The sequence below is a fragment of the Mustela nivalis genome (genome assembly GCF_964662115.1).
Source record: "Mustela nivalis genome assembly, chromosome: 1".
NCBI classification, from domain to species: Eukaryota; Metazoa; Chordata; class Mammalia; order Carnivora; family Mustelidae; genus Mustela; species Mustela nivalis.
Genome location: NC_139020.1, coordinates 131,401,659 through 131,421,205, shown reverse-complemented (window position 1 = coordinate 131,421,205; position 19,547 = coordinate 131,401,659). Strand labels below are relative to the sequence as shown.

At 41.7% G+C, this 19,547-nt stretch overlaps 1 protein-coding gene across 5 annotated transcripts in view; it reads right to left on the bottom strand.

Moving 5' to 3' along the window:
- Window positions 1-13,252: 13,252 nt before the first annotated feature.
- Window positions 13,253-19,547, bottom strand: part of PLCL2 (phospholipase C like 2) — a 195,629-nt gene continuing 189,334 nt past the window's right edge. For all 5 annotated transcript variants that reach the window (XM_082684932.1, XM_082684928.1, XM_082684931.1 and 2 more), the window contains exon 7: window positions 13,253-14,110. In XM_082684932.1, the coding sequence (XP_082541058.1) occupies window positions 13,931-14,110 (180 nt within the window). In that variant the 3' untranslated portion in view covers window positions 13,253-13,930. The remainder of the gene's footprint in view (window positions 14,111-19,547) is intronic.

Sequence of the window (19,547 nt, the reverse complement as noted above, 5' to 3'; positions counted from 1 at the left end):
AGGGGTGGCCGACTACCCCGACCGTTACTGATGCAACAGTTCTAGGGACAGGGGATGCTGACTGCCTGTGATGCCACAAATACAGTCTTCTGTGAGTTCTGAGAAATTTCTGTATGCCTGGCCGGTATGTTGGTGGTGGCAGTGAATCGGAATTAGAGTGTCTGCAGAGGTGATATTAACTTTCCACTTAGCTGCAGGCTTCACTACTCCCTACTGCCCTCCCAGCTATTTCATGCATTTATACCACCAGCCTGGCTCTGGCTTCTGGAAACACTTATGGTTATAGCTCTGGCCCATTTCCCTCTTCAGATCATCATTTATCCCATCATCACGTTTCTCTTTCATATTTCTGATTAACATTGAGCCTCATGAAACTGGGACTGAATCACTATAACTTCCTAGTGGGCGCCCCATTAACCTTGCATGCAGGCGACCTAGCCCACCTTGCATTTGAATTCTGTCCTCCCTGCCTTCATTCCTCTGAATTTTTCCCTGTGGCTACAACATGTGCTGCTACTTTTACTCTGGCATCCTTTCTAAACCATTCCAATCTGTCTTTCCAAGTTGCTCAAGACAACATCCAGTTCGTGTTCTTTAGCAGAGTCCGTAAATATGCGTCTTTCATATCAGCCATTAAAAATACCACCGGACACAGTGCACTCTGGTTAACTGTGTCTGTGGAATTAACAGAGGTATGTATATTCCAAAAATAACTTGCATCTAGCTTGGGACACCATCGCTCCCCTAATCAATGCACATGCACTTTAGGACTAACGTACGCAGCTACTTTATACGCAACTGGGTTTCCTCTCAGGTCAGCCCTACTTTCAGCATTCTGGCAACAGAGACCAAAGTAAATCTATGTACATCTAACTGTGACTGATCACTGAATAGAATGATGATTGTAAAGGCCCCCAGACCAGTTTCTGAGCATCTCCTCCAGACTGCGTCGGAACTACAAATTCCCGAGCTCTGATGCTTTGATCGTGGTGTGGTCTGATGCGGGAAGCACACAGAAGAGCCATCTGCTCTGAGCCCCTCCTCCCACACACAGAGCAGGCATCATTCATCAATCAAGACTCAGTAAGAGGTGGGATTAATTGGTAATACTTGCCTGTGTTTTCAGAGAGGGGTAACTTATGTCCGCCACTTCTTTTCTAGTTTATAATGTAATTTGTCCAAAGAGTTTACGCTACCCTCAATTTACAAGCATTTAAGATAACAGCTTGACTGGCAGTTCCTGCTTATAGACTGCCGCAAAGCCTGCCAACAGGCATGCTCCACCTTCTCTGGGAGTCCCCCCTCAGGGGAAGACAAGAGAACACCCATGCGCAGAAACCCTCCCAGCCATGTTGACCAGTCCAGCAGTGTTTCATTCATAAACAGGAACTGAGCACTACAGCCCTCCTGACAATTGATGAAAAGCAGAGTACAAAAGAGAAGGTGCAGGGCACCTGGGTGGCTCAGTGGGTTAATGCCTCTGCTTTCAGCTCAGGTCATGAGCTGGCATCGAGCCCCGCAACATGCTCTCTGCTCCACAGAGAGCCTGCTTCCTCCTCTCTCTCTATGCCTGCCTCTCTGCCTACTTGTGATCTCTGTCTGTCAAATAAATAAATAAAATCTTTAAAAAAAAAAAAAGAGAGAGAGAGAAGGTCCAAGAGAAATAAACAGGACAGCTGACCACATAGAATATAACACAGGGAAAAGAAACACACTTACAAAAGGTCTAAATAGGGTCCTGATTCTGGTCATGAAACAAGAACAGATGGCCCGAAAGAAGAGACAACCATCAGAAAACAACAAAGAGATCTTGGAGATATATATATATATATATATATATATATATATATATATATAATTTTTTTTTTAAAAAGCCAACATCACCTGGATTAATATGACAGCCAGACAAAAGAGGCAAGAAAGACACAGAACAAAAGTGCAAACAGGTGGGGGCTCCGGGGGGTGGCTCAGTGGGTTAAAGCCTATGCCTTCCGCTCAGGTCATGATCCCACAGTCCTGGGATGGAGCCCTGAATCGGGCTCTCTGTTCAGTGGGGAGCCTGCTTCATCCTCTCTCTCTCTGCCTGCCTCTCTGCCTACGTGCTCTCTCTCTCTCTCTCTCTCTCTGTCAAATAAATAAATAAAATCTTTAAAAAAAAAGTGCAAACAGATGAATAAAACAAAGGAAAATAACAAAATGAGGATTGATCCACGGAATGAAACATCCACCTAATAGGAATTCTGGAAAGAAAGGGCAGGCAGAATTTTCAGGTTATAATACGGAAATAGCAGGGGAAAAAGGTCCAGACTTGAAGATGCACAATTCACACAAGGACTTCAGAACGGAAGGTCCCGTCAGGTCTCATGCAGGACACCGCACAGCACCTGCATGCAGGAGACTCTTGCATCTGCTTCCCTCGCCTGCCCCAGATATCTGGCACAGACACTGGACTCTGACAGTCTCTTGGACATCTTGGCTTAGATGTGATTTTCTCCTCCAAACCTGCTGCTCCCTGTGTCTCCCTCTCTCAGTTAAAGGCACACCATTCTCCTAGTTGCCCGGATGAAAACTCGAGTCATTCCTGCTTTCGGGTTCTCTCCTGCCACATCCAATTAAGAGCCCAGACCGACGATGTCTCCCCATCTCTACTGCTACACTCTGTTCCCAACCTTCACTGCCTCCCTGGTTCATAGCAACGGCTTCCCGACTGATCTTCCTGCTTCCTGCCCATTCCCACCTCGGCCCTTTGGGAGTGTGTTTTGTTTTTTGTTTTTAAGACTTCATTTATTTATTTGACAGAGAGAGCATGAGAGAGCATAAGCAGGGAGGAGGGGCAGAGGCAGAGGGAGAAGCAGAGTCCCCGCTGAGCAGAGAGCCCAACTCGGGGCTTGATCCCAGGACTCCAGGATCATGACCTGAGCCCAAGGCAGATGCTTAATCAACTGAGCCACCCAGGTGCTGTCGTGTTCCCTTTCTTGTAATGTTCTTTCCCAGATCAACCCAGGGCTCCTCATTACTGAGGCCTGTGCCCAATGCTACCTCCTCAGAGAGGCCTCCCTTGACCGGTTCAGCTAACGTGCTCCTTATAACCCCATTCCTCTTTTATTTTCTTCTTAGTACTTATCAATCTGCAGGGATCTCATGTACTTGTTTATATTTTATCATCTCTTTCCCACACCAGAATGTAACCTCCATGAGAATGGGGGAAGTTATTGTTCTATTTCTAGCTCTCAGGCTTCCCTGAAATCAGTATCTACAGTAAGTGTCTGTTGAATGAGTGAGTAAAGTTATATATACCTCACCACAACATTTTAGAACACCAAAAATAGAGAACGGATCCCTAAGTTCCCAAGAAAATGAAACTGGTTACCCACAAAAGAATCAGAATAAGAATCAGAATCAGAATGGTCTGTTGCTCAGAAACAATCCCAGCACTGGAGGAAAATGTAGTCATACTTCAAAGTTCTGAGAGAAATGGTTTAGAGCCTTGGATTAGACACCCAGTCAAACTTGCCATCAAATATGGGAGCAAGCTTTGCGCAGTGGCAGTATCGTAGCCAGTGAGGTTTATCCAAGGCATGATTATTGCTAATTGAAATATGGGAGCAAGGTGAAGAATTTTTGAATGTGGACAGACTCAGAAAATCTGCTGTCCATAAACATTCTCTGAAAGAATTACTCACAGGCATCCTGAGCAAAAAGCAAAGACTACTCCCACCCTCTCAACCCCAACAACACATAGGATCCAGGATCCTGTTTATATAGTAAAACTAGGTCAGCACCATACTAAATAAAATAAATCTCAGAATTGAATCTGTGCAGCAGTTCTGGAAAGCAGTTAGTCCAAATTAAAAACAAGAAATCAGAAGACTCAGAGGGGGGAAAAAAAAGCCTTCAAAAGAAAATAATGTGTAAAAAAAATTATATAATTAAGAAACAGAAAGGATTTTACTGATAAAGGAAAAATACGAAATAGTATCATGTTCCCTCTTCCCACTTCTTTTCCCAATTGTTTTTCTGCTGGTCTTTAACTTACAATCTCCTTTTAAAAATGTAACCTCAACTTTATTGAAATATAAGTTCTATACAAAAAAATATTCAGATTTCAAATATACAACTCAGCGAGTTTTTGACAGGCGGCTAGTATGTTGTAACAAAGACCAGCGTAACTACAATTGATCTAGAGGTAGATTCGCATCCATGTCATATCTGCGTCCCTCCTGAGGGTTCCTTGGCGGACAAAGCCCTGCAAAACCATTTCTACGGTCGAGTCCAGCTTCGCCTGTTCCAGAGCTCCCTAGGAGCACAGGGCAGGCATTCTTCATTGTCTGGCTTTATGCACTCAGCACGAGGGTTTTTACAGTGATCCACGTTTGTGGCAGCCACCAGCAGTCTGTTCTCTAGAGTTGAGAAGTATTAAATCGCATGAATACAGCACAATTTTGTTTATCCATCTTCTTGCTGATGATCATTTGGGCAGTTTAAAGTTTTGAATATTATGAGTAAAGCTGTTGTCAATAATCTTATACAAATCTCACAGAGGATGAAGTTTTCATTTCTCTGCAGAAACTCTAGGATCAGAATTATTGGTTCATAAATTAAGTGTAATTTTAACTATAGCAAACATCCACCTGTTTTCCAAAATAGGTGCACCATTTTGCGTTTTGACAATGTATGAGAATTAGAGTTGTTCCATATTTTCGTCAGAGAGTGCAGTATTGCCAGTGCAGTATTGTCAATATTTTAAATTTTAATCATTGTCGCAGGTGCGGTATGCTATCTGATTGTGGTTTCCATTTGCATTTCCCTAACAACTAATGATACTGAATATAATTCTTAAGCTTTTTGGCCATTATATTTTCTTTTGTCAATATTTCTTTACCTATGATTTTTTATTATATTGCTTGCTTTCTGACTACTGAGTTGTAAGAGTTCTTTACGTATTCTGGAAACAAGTTCTTCTTCAAGTATAGTGTTAAAAATACTTATTCCAGCCTGACTTTCAGTTTTCTCAGCAGCATCTCAAAAAAAAAAAAGAAAAGAAAAGAAAAAGAAACTAATTTTAAAGTCAGATTTATCGAATTTTTGTATTTGATTCTGCCTGTTGTGTTCTATTTGCCCCATCTATGTGTCCTTTCCCCCTTTTTCTTCTTTTTCTTTAGAGTGTTTACTACTCTGGTTCACCTCCTCTGTTGAATTATGAGCTATACCTTTGTTTTGTTCTTCTGGTGGTTTCCTAGGGGTTAGAGTGTATGTCTTTACTCACAACACTGCACTTTGAAGTGATGTCTTATCACTTCACACAAAGCTCAAAAACCTCACAGTGATATACTTCTATTTCTCACCTTGAGGATCTTGGGCTTTTGTTGTTATGTGTTTTCCATTTACATAATATTCCAACATTATTTTTGGAACAGTCAAAGATCCTCTTAAGGAGATTTAAATAAGAAAAATATCTTATCTATTTATATATACAGTTCCCATTTCCCAAACTCTTCATCCCTTTGTACAGATCCATAATTCCGTCTGCTATCATTTTCTTCTTCCCGAGAACTTTCTTAAAAAGTGATGTCTTGGGGCACCTGGGTGGATGAGTCAATTAGGCATCTGACTCTTGGTTTCAGCTTAGGCCATGATCTTAGAGTCGTGGGATCAAGCCCCACATCAGGCTCCAACCTCAGTGCAGAGTCTGCTGGAGATTTCTGCCTCTGTCTCCCTCGGCCCTCTCCCTCCCCCGTTCTCTCTCTTGCTCTCTCAAATAAATAAATAAATAAATAAAACGTTAAAAAAAATGTTATGTCTTGTAGTGTGGGCCTGTTGGTAAGAATTGCTTTAGCTTTTGTACACATGAAAAAAGTTTTATTTTGCCTTTTTTGGAAGATGTTTTTGCGGGCATAGGAATCGAGGGAGATGGCTTCTTTTCTGTTAGTCAGTCATTTACAGATGTTGCTCCCTGACTTCTCACCTGCACTCCTGCCACCTGCCGAATCTGCTGTCACCCTCATTTTTGTTCTTCCATGTAGAATGTCTTTTTCTCTCCGGTTGCTTTTCAGATTTTCCCCTTTATCACTGTGGGCTTCGAGCACTCTGATTTTGATGTTCCCTAGTGTAGTTTTCTTCATGTGTTCTGTGCTTGGGGTTTGCTGAGATTCCTGCGTCTGCGGACTTAAAGCGCTTGTCAATTGTCCACAATGTTTGTTATATTTTCAGTGTCTTTTGGGGTTTTTCCCACTTTCTCCTCGCCTTTGGGCACTCCCCAATGACACATATTAAACCACCTGCAGTTGTCCCACAACTCACTGATGCTCTGTTCATTTGTTTGCCTTGTTCTTTTTTTCCCCTTCTGTGTGTTTTATATTGGAGAGTTTCTATTATGATGTTTTTAAGTGCACTCATTTTTTTCTTTTGAAAAGTCTAATCTGCCATTAATCCCAGCCATTGTAGCTTTCACTCACACACTGATGTTTCCATCACCAGAAGTCCAGTCTTTGTCTTTTGTATATGATCCATGCACTGCTTGATTTTCTGAACGTAAAGAACATCTGAAATAAGTGTTTTAATACTTTTGTCCGCTAATTCCAACATCTGTTCTAGGTTGGTTTTCGTTCATGGATTCATGGATTTTTCTCCTCATATAGATCATAACTTTCTACTTCTTTGCAAGCCGTGTAACTCTCTAGTGCATACAAAAACACGCACACACACACACACACACATATGCATATAATACATAATTATATAAAGTACAATATGCATACAATACATAATACATAAATAGCTATGCAGATATATTTCTATGTATGGTATTAAATTTCATGGGAGAGATTGATTGTTAAAAATGTCTAAGATGATTCGTTAAGGGGCTGATAATCTTAAAAGTTTGAGAAATGCTCTCCTAATGACAGTGGTACTCCTGCCTTCGGGAACGTCCTCATTTGTGCTAGTGGGCACTGTGCTGAACACTGATCGTCTGCAGGTGTCTGTTCTCTGTCTGTGAGGCTCTCTCCCCTCCAGCACCCTGTCCCACGAACTCTAGCCAGCTTGATGAGACTCCCTGGTCTCTCAGCCCCACTTCCTGGACTTGGGGGTGAGGGAAGGGTGACTTCTCGGCTCTACCTTGCTTCCTCTCCTGGCACAGGGCCAGCAAGCTTTCTCAAGATAATCACAGTGCCCTCCACCTGCTTCTTTCTCTAAGATATCACTGTCTTTCTAAGCTCGAGGTCCAGTGTCTTGAAAACCATTGTTTCCTGGATTTGGGTTGTTTTACGCAGGAAGGAAAATCTGTTCCCCATTACTCTGTCTTGGCTGACAGTGGAAGTTGGTTCCATTCACTTGAAATGGTACAGATTTGGTGGCCTGAGATCCCACAGGTCTCCTTCTAGGAAAGTTGAGTCACACTATTTCCATAACAAATTAATTCTTAAGAAATTATAACATTATAAAGGCTGGTTATTTAATTTTAGAACCAATCTGAAAGAAAGCATAGGAAGGTTACAGTTCCAGAATAGAATGTAATGCTATCCAGAGACCTTGACAATGGGACACACAGCCCTGTGTTGGTTGGTAGCTCTGAGTGCAGGCATCTTGGAGGGAAACAGGGAAGAGCTCTAATATCCTGACCTACCAAGGTGGTGGGGCGAAGCATGATAATCAACAATGGATGTACTGAGAAGCAGTATAAAATATACTGCTAAAAGCTATCATGACGAAGCAATAGCACTAAAGCTAAAATGTTCCTAGCAGGGCTTGGGAATGAAGGGAGGGAAAAGAGAAGAAGCAATGAAGTGAGCTGAATTTTTATTTTCCTTCATGTAAAGTAACAGATCTTTAAAAGTTGATAAAGCAGAAGCACAGGGATGAGCATAATCTCTACAGCCACACTGTCCGTTATGGTAGCCGCTAGCCACATGTGACAGTGGAATGACCGAAATGTTGCTAGGGTGACTGAGGATGCAATGTTTTTATTTTATTGAGTTTTTATTAATTAAAATTTAAATTTATAGCCACATGCAGCCAGTGGCTATTGCATAAGATAGCACAGATAGAGATGTTTCCATCATCTTAGAAAGTGTTTTGGACAACATTGGTCTAGAGTTTGGGAGACAATTATTGAAGAATCAAAACCAGAAATGATTAAGCATGACAAGTGCTTAGCCCTGAGGCTAGGGGGAAATTCAAGGGGGGGTTTTATTCTTCATATTATACCTAATGAATGCTTTGACAATTCATTATTCAAATCATATTTTACTATGCGTCCAGAATGCTCTTCTCAACCTATAATCAACCTCAATGGCCACAACAATCCATTCCCAAAGAATTTTTGTGACTTTTGGTTCAGAGTAAAAAGCAATTTTATTATTTTTTAAAGATTTTATGTATTTATTTGTCAGAAAGAGAGAGAGAGAACAAGCCAGGGGAGCAGCAGGCTGCGGAAGAAGCAGGCTCCCTGCTGAGTAAGAGCCTGATGAGGGGCTCTATCCTATGACACTGGGATCATGACTGAAAGCAGACACTCAACTGACTGAGCCACCCAGCTGTCCCTAAAAAAATCTTTTTAAAGGGAAGACATTTGTTCTTATAAATTCTAAGTCCTATTTCACAGAAGTTGTTAATTTCTTTTCTACCTCACATCTGTGGCTTTGATAAAATGCAAATTATTGTAGTTCATAAAATCAAATTGCTATTCATCACTCTCCAGGCCATAGCTTTACTTCTTAAATACTCAGTTCTTCGATTTCTGTGATCCTTAAAGAAAGTTCTATCTTTTCTCAACAGTGAAAGTGGGAACTTCTGAGAGAGAGAAAGACAGCATTTGCTGGTGTCCTCTGAGCATCCCCATGTGAGGAGGAGCTGGCCGAACCCATTTCCCATGGGAAACAGGAGATGGACAGTATGAGAGGCAGGGACACTTTTTAATTTTTATTTTTATTATTTTTTTAAGATTTTATTTATTTATTTGTCAGAGAGAGAGCGCGAGCGAGAGCGAGCACAGGCAGACAGAGTGGCAGGCAGAGTCAGAGGGAGAAGCAGGCTCTCTGCGGAGCAAGGAGCCCGATGTGGGACTCGATCCCATGACGCCGGGATGATGACCTGAGCTGAAGGCAGCTGTTCAACCAACTGAGCCACCCAGGTGTCCCGGCAGGGGCACTTTTTAATTTACATTCTTTAGCGTTTGATCTTTTTGGTAACAAGGAGCATATATTTCTTTTGCAATTAAATAAATCTACCAATAAAAGGTAGATTAAATATACATAAAACTAAGTGTTTGGCCCCAGCTTTTTAGGAAAAGAACACCAAAATCCCTGACAAGGCCTATAGAGGCCTTCATGATGGACTCCATGCAGCACCCTCACCACTCATCCCCCTCTCACTGTCTGCACCCCAGTATCACCCTGCTTCCTTGGGTCCTCAAACATGCCAGCTTTCCTCCTATTGCTGGCTTTTACAACATGCCGGGCTCCTTGCCTAAATTGCTTGAAGTGCTTCACCCTCTCCTGACCATTGTTGCCTTCAGATCCCAGCTAAAATACCACTTTCTCAGGGAATCTTCTGTGGCAGTTTGTATCTTCCAAAAGTGGTCCTAATATCTCCTATCCCATATCCTCTTCTGCAGCGTGACCTTGCCACAACCCTCACAAGAGAGGGAGTTCATTTCTCCAGCCCCCTGAACCTGGGCAGACTTAGTGAGCTATCTGAACAAGAGAATACAGGAGAATGTTGTATTGTCAGAAAGATGGGCTCAAGATGTCTCGAAAAGACCTGGGGCTTCCTTATGGGTCTTCTGGAACATTCACTCTTAGAACCCAGTGCCCTGCTATAGGAAGTCCAAGTCACATGGAGAGACTACATGTAGATGTTCCGGTTGACAGCCCAGCCCAGCGCCCTGCCCAGTGCCCTGCCCGGAGCCCTGTGAGGGAGCCATCTTGAATGTGTAGCCAGCTGGGTGACTGCGGCCCCGGCTGACATCTGGCAGCAACTGAGTGACAGACCCCAGGCAAGAACCACTGAAGTGAGCCCAGCCAACGCCCAGAACCACAAAAGGTATAATGACTATTTTAGTTCTGAGGATGGCGTTTTAGAGCAAAAGACAGTGAGTTCATCTTCTCAAGAGGGTAAGGCCCCTGTATATATTCTCATGGCTCTGCCTTTCAAGAATAACTTCTGGTAATAATACGGGTCCACCATAAGCCAGGCACCTTATAAACACCATCTTATTCAGTCCTCGCAAGAATCCTGTGTGGGAAAGCAGAATCCACCCCCCCCACCACCACCAATCCTTGAGTTACAGAAGCAAGAGAGGTTGAGAACACTTCCCCTCAGTACGCAGCTAGGATGTGAGCCTAGGGAGCCCCTTCATTGCCCTCAACAGAGTTCTAATTATATCTTATCTTTGTAATTATTTGGATTAATGTCTCCTGCTCCTCAGAACCAAATTGTGAGCTCCACAGGGGTTGGGACCAGGTCTGCTTTTGTTCATGGTGATCCCTAGTGTCTAAAATGTGCTCAATAGAACAGAGAGTAAATCTCAGTGGTTTCTAGGGAGCTCATTTTCAGTGTGAACGAGGAATAAAATGCCAATTACCTCATTATTCTTTATGACCTAGTACATACCTTGTAGTTTAGCGGAGAAATATATATTTGGCATTCAGAAGAGTGCTTGGGGACAGACTTCAGAGCAGGCACATCTGGGTTCACATCCGGCTTGAGCAGTCTATGACCTTGGCTAAAGTCATCGTTTTGTCACCTGTAATACTGGATAAATACCTTGCCAGCTGTTGAGGGGATGAAATGACATATGCAAAGTCCCCAAACACAGCCATTGGCATACCACCCCAACAAAGGGTCCCATTGTCAAACAAAACAAACAGAAGAGTCTTCCAATTTGCGGTAGATGTGTCTGCTCAGATGAAAGCCTAGCTCAGACGTGAGCACCTACTGAACACGGTAGAAAGAAATTGAGCCTGGGCTTTTGCACTCAGTGGGTGACACTGAAGGGAGAGATGCTGTTTACTGGGTTCAAATTTGCATTATATTGTTTCAATCCTTGACTAAAGATTCAGTGCAAAGTATTTAATATACCAAATGAGGCCATGTGGTGAGGACGTGGAGGTAGAGAGCATCCTCCCTAGGGCGCGGGCCAGCCAGCTGGGGAGGAACTCTCCCTAGGCCCAGATCCCCAGCCACGTGCACCCTGAGATGGAAGGGTGGACATCTGGGGCTTCGAGGCTTTCATTCCAACTGTTCAGAAGCTGCAGCTGCTGAAAGCAGCGAAAAGATCAACACTTACAATGGCTCAGGTAGCAGAGAGGTTCCATTGGACAAGCAGAGGCTTTGGGATCTCCTCTGTGGACGGTGGTCCACAGCTGCTGGGAACCTGGCATTCCATTCTGCCTGCCTGTTGCCTGTGGGGCATCTCCTTTCCCTCTGAACCAACCGGGCACTTGCCATAATCTGTGCCTCAGGAGATGACACACAGCCCGTGTGGACAGTAGGACTAATGTATCCATTAGTCAAACTAAAGGGCATTATTTGTATTTACAATAAGAGACTTACCAGGGGGGTGTCCCCCCATTTAAGGAATGTAGATGACATGGGGAGCTGGCATGTCACCCCGCTGTTGCCACAATTTATAAACTCAGGAGCATGACTCTCTTTTGTTTGACCAGTGGGGTTAGAATAAAGCCTCCACTGGTTCAATACGGAGCAGCCTAGTTAGTCCTTTATAGAACAAAAATGCTTACGAAGGTCATAAATCATAACCTTGGCCCTAGGCCACGTGACAGACAGTTCCTGTTTCAGTCTGAATGCAACTGGAAGGAGTAAGAAGCTCAGTTCGCCAGGAACGTGTGCTCCGGGTTGGAGCCACCATCTTGACTGAAGGGTGGGGGCCTCACGGGGAGGGGGGGGGGTGGGCTAGAGAGCCAGGAGGAGCAAAGGGGCAGCTTTGGGAGCAAGTCCTCAACCAGAGTGTCTCCTTTTTCCCATCATGTGGCTAATTCCTTCGAAAAGATGGGTCAAAAGAAGGCTTCCCTTTTTTTTTTTTTTAATCAAGGAAAGGTGGAGCAAAGCCAGGGCTGGGTGTATGGCCAACAATGCCCTATAAGACTTTGCATCATTCTTGTCTGCAATTCCTGCATCTGGGAAACAGTGTCAGAGGCAATCCTCTCAGACTTCCTAAAGTGCTGACTGTGACCTAAAGAACTGCAGTGAACCACAGGTGCCTTGCTCTCACTCATTCAAGTCATATCTTCCACAACGCTGGCCACCACTGTAAATGTGGCACTTGCTCCAATATCATTATATTTTAAAAGTTATTTTTTAATTGTTTCTGGTTTTCACCTTAACTTGGATATTGCTATATATTTGCCAGCTAAATTCAAGGATTGCTAACATTAGTCTAAATTATACATTATTTTTCCTTCTATGAAACTACTTTTAATTCTTTGCTCTTTTCCCTTTCCTTTTTTCTGGGTAGAGTTCCTATCTGAGCTAAGAGCCAAAGCTACCAGCCAACTGCTTGCTGGGGCGTGCAGGGAACCCTGCTATTACTCAGGTAACAGATAGGTTTAATTTTCTAACTGGAATTACATCTAGGGAGAACCAGTGAACTTAGGCACGCTATTAGAATGCAAATGACAGGAGCTGAGCAGAGAAAGTGCTTTTTAGGAGGATGTTTAGGAGCCTGGCAGAAATAAATCAAATATATTGGCCCGAGCATCTTCCTAACTGGGAGGACATAGCAGGTTCCTCGTACTTAATCTGCCACCCAGACCTGAGCCACTGAAAAGAAAATGAACAAAGCAAGAAGAGTTGCTGAAGATTTAGATAGCTTTTACTCTTCCAAAATCTGAAAGCAAGTTGGGTTTGGAGGAAGCGGTAATTAGGCTGCAGTGTCTGGTATCTTCAAAAATAGCACAAAGTGTCACTGATTTAGGAAATAAAGGCTTGGCTTAAGATCCCTGCTGGCGGAGGACAGCTAGGAGCGCTCCAGCCTCTGCCTTCCTCACCGCACTGTTTGAGGACCATGAGAAAGGGAGGAGGCAGAGAGAGGCGTCCCCGTTCCCGGGCACCCGCAGCTGACACAGGGCAGAGTCCTGAACACCTTCCTCGAGGCAAAACTGTTAACACCAGACAAGCAACTCACTTTTGACAAAGCTGTTTGACAACTAGTCACTCTAGAGAGTAGAATAGTTTTAGCTAGAAACTTTGAAAGTTAAAACTTCATGAAAGGCAGGAACTGCTATTGGAGAAATATCATAAAACATCTTTTTAATGTGAACACTACTTCATACAATGAAAAACTATTTACAATGTGTTGCTTCCAGACCGGTCGCCGTTAACATCGCGTGGCTACCCAGCGGGCGTCTTCAGCCAGAGGCTTCCATCCTGCATGTTCTCCTTGTGCTCAATGGCTCTCCAGGGCCCCTGGGGACTTGGGGCATCTGTCCACTTACATTCTCCCTAGTAATTATGGCTCAGCAGGCACGCCACCAAAATCATCTATAACCCAGAGACTCTGGCAATCATCTATAAACAAAATGCGTAGATTAGATTTCTCTCCAATAAATACTACTTTGACAATACAATCCATTTCCATCTCAAGAAATTGTTTTCAGCCAGAGAAAACATTTTTTTTCTCAATGGAACTAGAGCGAATAGTCCTGTTGTTCACACCGGAACTGTTATGATGTCTTTGTATACAAATATAGCATATTTTGGCCAGGAATATAGTTTCTTGTTAAAGAGTTTATTTGCCTTCACACGCAGAATTGCTACATACATTCACAGTTTAATAGACTGTAATTAGCTATTCCAGTTGTGCTTTAAAATCCCAAATATTATTTTCATTAGTGAGTGCAAAGCAAATGTCCCATTTGTCTACAATTGGTCCTAGAGTTATAAACTCCATAATGGTTTCTAGAAAATTCCTTCAATCTCCAGTTTCATCATTTGCTTTTTCAGGTATGACTTCCAGGCTCCTGCGCGGCTTCTGAACGTCGGCATTTTCTGTGCCTGGTTTATTTAGTCCACATGAAAGAGCAGCATAATGGATTTGTTTCAGGTTCTCCAAAGTCTCGTTCTTAGCGTATTTCAGAAGGTCCGCTTGTCCCTGTAACAAGATATGCAATTAAATGTTAGGTGTGACATGCCTTCTTCCTGCAGTCTGACAATATAGATCTTCCACTGAACCAGAAACATTTTGATGCCGCATGAGGGCATGTTATTTGATACTGGCTCTGCATCTGAATAGGTCAATTTTAATAAAAAAACAAGATTGTTTTCCCCACCAAACTCCACGAGTGTGCTGTGTCTTCAGTCCTTTCTATTTATCAGTCTGAACTGATTCGGTGTGTGTGGACCACAGCTGCCTACCCTGGTTAGAAGTGTATCTTTAGCTAACTTGTTTGGCCCATCTTGGTTTTTCTCTTTTTTAAGATCTGCTTTATTTTTGGCTTTTCATTCTGAAATTAATATAAATTCACAGAAGGATGCAAATATAGTACAAAGAAGTCTTCTGTACTTTTTCCTAAATTTTTCCCAGTGGTTCCATCTTACATAACTATGGTCCAGTATCCAAACCAGGCAGCTGGCACAGATGCCAGGCATGTGTATAGCTCTGTGTCACTTCATCCTAAGGCGGATTCATGTAACCACCCCTACAACCAACACACGGAGCTACTCTGCTGCCACAAAGATTGCCCTGGTACCACGACTCTATCATCACACCCATCACCCACCATCCCTAGCCCCTTGAGCACCCTGAGTCTGGTCTCCATTTATAAAGATGTGCTTTGGAAGCAAGCTTTGGCAGACAGGCACACAGCAAGTTTTCACTGACTACTTGCTAAAGAAGGAAGGAAGGAAAGGATTCTTTACTTTGGATAAACTTTCTTAGCCAAGTTGTAATTTCTTTCATAGTGTGTGGCCAATTTGACATATATGCCATCTAGCCACATACAGGTCAAAACACAACCGGAAAGTCTTCACTGGGAGTCCGTCAGCCTTATCACTCTTGACATTTTGACCAGAGCATTCTTTTGCTGGGTGGTTTGTGGGGGGTAGGTGGTGGGCAGCTCTGTTGTGCATCTCAGGCTGGGTAGCAGCATCCCTGGCCTTTATCCACTAGAGAACAGTAGCACACCTTCAGCTGTGACAACCAAAATGTCTGCAGATGTTGTCAAATGTCCCTGGGGGTTGAAACTGCCCATGTATCAGCCAATCATTAAGATGACTGGTTAGGAGAGACGATGTGGTGCTCCACTGGAAATTGCAATGTTCCCACTTTGGTAGAACTTTGGTTCTATTTTTCCTTCCTATTTTTAACTGCCTTCCATGAATAGTCTTTCTACTTATTCTATTACCTTCCCTTCTTATTTTTCTTGTTTGCTATTTTTTTCCTCTTCTCAGGCTCTAAGTTTATTCTATTATTCTCTTTACTATCCCTCCATAGTTTGGCTTTTTCTTCGGTCATACATGCTTGGTACGATTCTTTCTTCCTCCCTTTCTGTTTTTTTTTTTTTTTTTTTTAACGGCCTCCCAATGTGCATCTCCATTAAACTACTCCTGTACAACAAAAGCTGGGGTCCAGCTGCCCAGGGTTAACAGGTATAGGACTTGGCTTGGCAGGCAGCTGGACTATAATCAAATCTCAGTCTCTGGGGAGACCAAATTACAATGTAATTTTAAGCGACTTGGAGGCCAGAATCCACAGAATGGTTTGCTGTTTACCACTTACTGTTCATGATTTTCCTACTTTACAAAGACCTTTAATTAGTAACTATAAATAGATGCTCCGCTGCTTAGTTTAACTGAAGGAGCTTCATTTTTTAATTCATTCTTACTAGTCACTGGATTCACATACTGAAATTTTACAAGCAGTAAAGCCTTTGTATATAAATACAGAATATTGTGCCCAAAATGTAATTTCTTGTTAAAGAGTTTATTTGCCCTCCCATGTGGGATTGCTACATACATTTATGGTTAATAGACTATAACTAGATATTCCATTTGTGCTTTAATATCACAAACATTTTTTAAAATTAATAACTTTATTTTTTTAGAGCAGTCTCAGGTTCACAGCAGAACTGAGCAGTAAGTATCGAGATTCCCCATATGCCCCATCCCGACAAGAGGCACCACCCCGTCCACTACCGACAGCCTGCCCCACCATGGCGCGTCCATTTGTTGTAACTGATGAGCCTACCCTGCACATCACTGCCACTACGTCCACAGTTTACATTAGGGCTCACTCTTGGTGGTGTACATTCTGCGGGTTTGGACAAATATGCAATGACCTGTATTCACCACTATAGGATTACACAGAGTAAGTTTCACTGCCCTAAATATTCTCTGTGCTCCATCCACTCATCTCTCCCTTCCCCCTCAACCTGGGCAATCACCGATCTTTTTACTAACTCAATAGTTTCGCCTTTTCCAGAACGTCATATGTATGTAGCCTTTTCAGATGGGTTTCCTTCCCTCTGTATGATGCATTTAACTCTCCTCCATGCTTTTTATGACTTTATAGCTCATTTGTTCTTAATGCTGGATGTACCACAGGTTATTTATCCATTCCCCTACGGAAGGACATCTCAGTTACGACCAAGGTTTGGCAATTATGGATACAGTTGCTGTAGGCATCCATGTGCAGAGTTTTGTGTGGTGTAACTTTTCAATTCATTTTGGTAGATACCAAATGGAGCATGATTGATGCATCAAATAGTATGTTTGGTTTTGTAAGAAACTGCCATACTGTCTTCCACAAGGGCTGGGCCATTTTGCATCCCACCAGCAACGAATGATGGTTCCTACTGCTCCACACCCTTACCAGCATCTGATACTGTTAGTGTTTTAGATTTTGGTCATTGATGGGTAAATACTGATGTCTCATTTTTGTTTTAATTCACAATGCTCTCATATTTAATGTTGAATAACTTTTCACATATCTACTTGCCATCTGTGTATCTGCATTGGTAGTGTCTGCTCAGGTCTTTTGCCCATTTGTAAATCAGACTGTTCATTTTCTTATTGTTGAATTTTAAGAGTTCTTTGTATATTTTGGGCAATAGCTATTCATCAGATGTGTCTTTTATGAGTATTTTCTCCCAGTCTGCAACTTCTCTTCTTGTTCTCTTATCTTCTGCAGAGCAGAGGTTTTTAATTTTAATAAAGTCTGGTCTTATGAATTCTTTCTTTCATGGATTGTGTTGTTGGTGTTACATTTAAAAAGTCATCACTGTACTCAAGGTCATCTAAGTTTTCTCCTTTATTATCTTCCAGGAGCCTTATAGTTTCCATTTTACATTTAAGTCTATAACCTGTTTTAAGTTAATTTTTATGCAGGGTGTAAGTCTGTGTCTGTCTGTCTATCTATTTATCCAACTATCTCTATATATATTTGTGGGGCTTGGGGTTTTTTTTGTTTTGTTTTGTTTTGTTGTAGTTTTGCATGTGGATGTTCAGTGGTTTCAGGACAGTTGTTGAAAAGAATATCTTTGCTCCATTGTATTGCCTTTGCCCCTCAGTCAAAAATCAGTTGAGTGTATTTATATGGGTCTATTTCTAAGCTCTCTTTTCTGTTCCACTGATCTAATTGTCTATTCTTTCACCAATAGCACACTGTCTCGATTTCTGGAGCCTTATAATAAATCTCAAAGTAGTGTCAGTTCCCTGACTTTGTTTTTCTCCTTTTATACTATGTTGGTTATTCTGGGTCTTTTGCTTCTCCATGTAAACTGGAAAATCAATCTGTCAATATCCACAAAATAACCTTACAGAATTTTGATTGAGATTGTGTTGAATCTATAGCTCAAGTTGGAAAGAAACAACATCTTGAAAATACTGAGTCTTTTTAACCAGGAATAGATGTCTCTCCACTTACTCATTTTATCTTTGATATATTTCCTCAGAGTTTTATAGTCTTCCTCATATAGACCTTGCACGTATTTTGTTAGATTTATACCCACGTATTTCATTTTTGGAGGTGCTAATATAACTGGCATTGTTTTTAATGTCAAATTACCCTCATTCCTTGTTATTTTCTAGGAAAGTAATGGACTTCTACACACTAACCTTATTTCTTGCAACCTTACTGTAATTGCTTATTAGGTCCAGGAGTTTTTTGTCACTTTATTTTGGAATTTCTATACAGATAATCATGTCATCTGTGAACAAAGACAGTTTTAAGTCTTCCTTCCCAATGCACACCTTTTAGCTCTCTTTCCTGTCTCATTGCATCCACTAGGACTTCTAGTACACTGTGGAAAAATAGTAGAGTCAGGGGATATTCTTGCCTTATTCCAGATCTTAGTGGGAAAGGTTTGAAGTCTCACAAGTATGATGCTAGTTATAGATGTTTTTTAGACGTTCTTTACCAAGTTGAGAAAATTCTCTATTTCTACTTTCCTGAGAAGTTTTTCTGTTTTGTTTTGTTTTATTTTGTTTTTAAATCATGAATGGATATTGGATTTTGTCAAATGCCTTTTTTCAATCTACTGAGATGATCATGTGATTCTTCTTCTTTATCCTGTTAATGTGATGGATTACATTAGTTGATTCTCAATTGTTATACCAACCCTTCATACCTTTATAAACCTCATTTGTACATAGTGTACAATTTTTTATACATTGCTGTCTTCAACTTTTTAATATTGAGAATTTCTGCATCTATATTCATAAGATATACTGATCTGTAGTTTTCTTTTCTTATAATGTCTTTGTCTGGTTTTGGTTTTAGGATAATGCTGGCCACATAGAAGGTATCAGAAAGTATTCCCTCTGCCTCTATTTTCTGGAAGAGAATGTAAAAAAAAAAAACCAAAAAACTGGTATCATTTCATCTTTAAATGTTTGATAGAATTCACCAGTCAACCCATGTGACTGGTGCTTTCTGTTTTAAAAGGTTATACTTAGGGGCACCTGGGTGGCTCAGTCGGTTGGGTATCTGCCTTTGGGTTGGGTCATGATTCCAGGGTCCTGGGATCGAGTCCTCCGTTGGGCTCCTTGCTCAGTGGGGACCCTGCTTCTCCCTTTCCCTCTGCCTAATGCTCTCCCTGCTTATGCTCTCCCACTCTCTCTGTCAAATAAATAGAGAAAATCTTCTTAAAAGGGTGATAATTGTTCATTCAACTTCTTTAATGAGGATAGGTCTATTCAAATGGTCTATTTCTTCTTGTGTGAGTTTTGGTAGACTGTGCCTTTCAAGAAATTGGTCTATTTCATCTAATTTTTCAAATTTGTGGGACAAGAGTTGTTTATCCTATTACTTTGTCATCCTTTTAATATCCATGGGATCTGTACTGACGTCCATTCTTTCATTTTTGATATTTGTAACTTACATCCTCCTTTTGTTTTTCCTTCCTAGTTAGCTTGGCTAAGGACACACTGATTTTAATTATCGTTTCAAAGAGCCAGATTTTAGTCCTGCTGATTTTTTCCATCAATTTCCTGAGTTCAATTTCATTGATTTCTGTTCTTGTATTTTTACTAATAAAAAATTAGTGGGTCTATGTTCAAAATACTCACTTGGCATGTCCTCTTAGACTTCA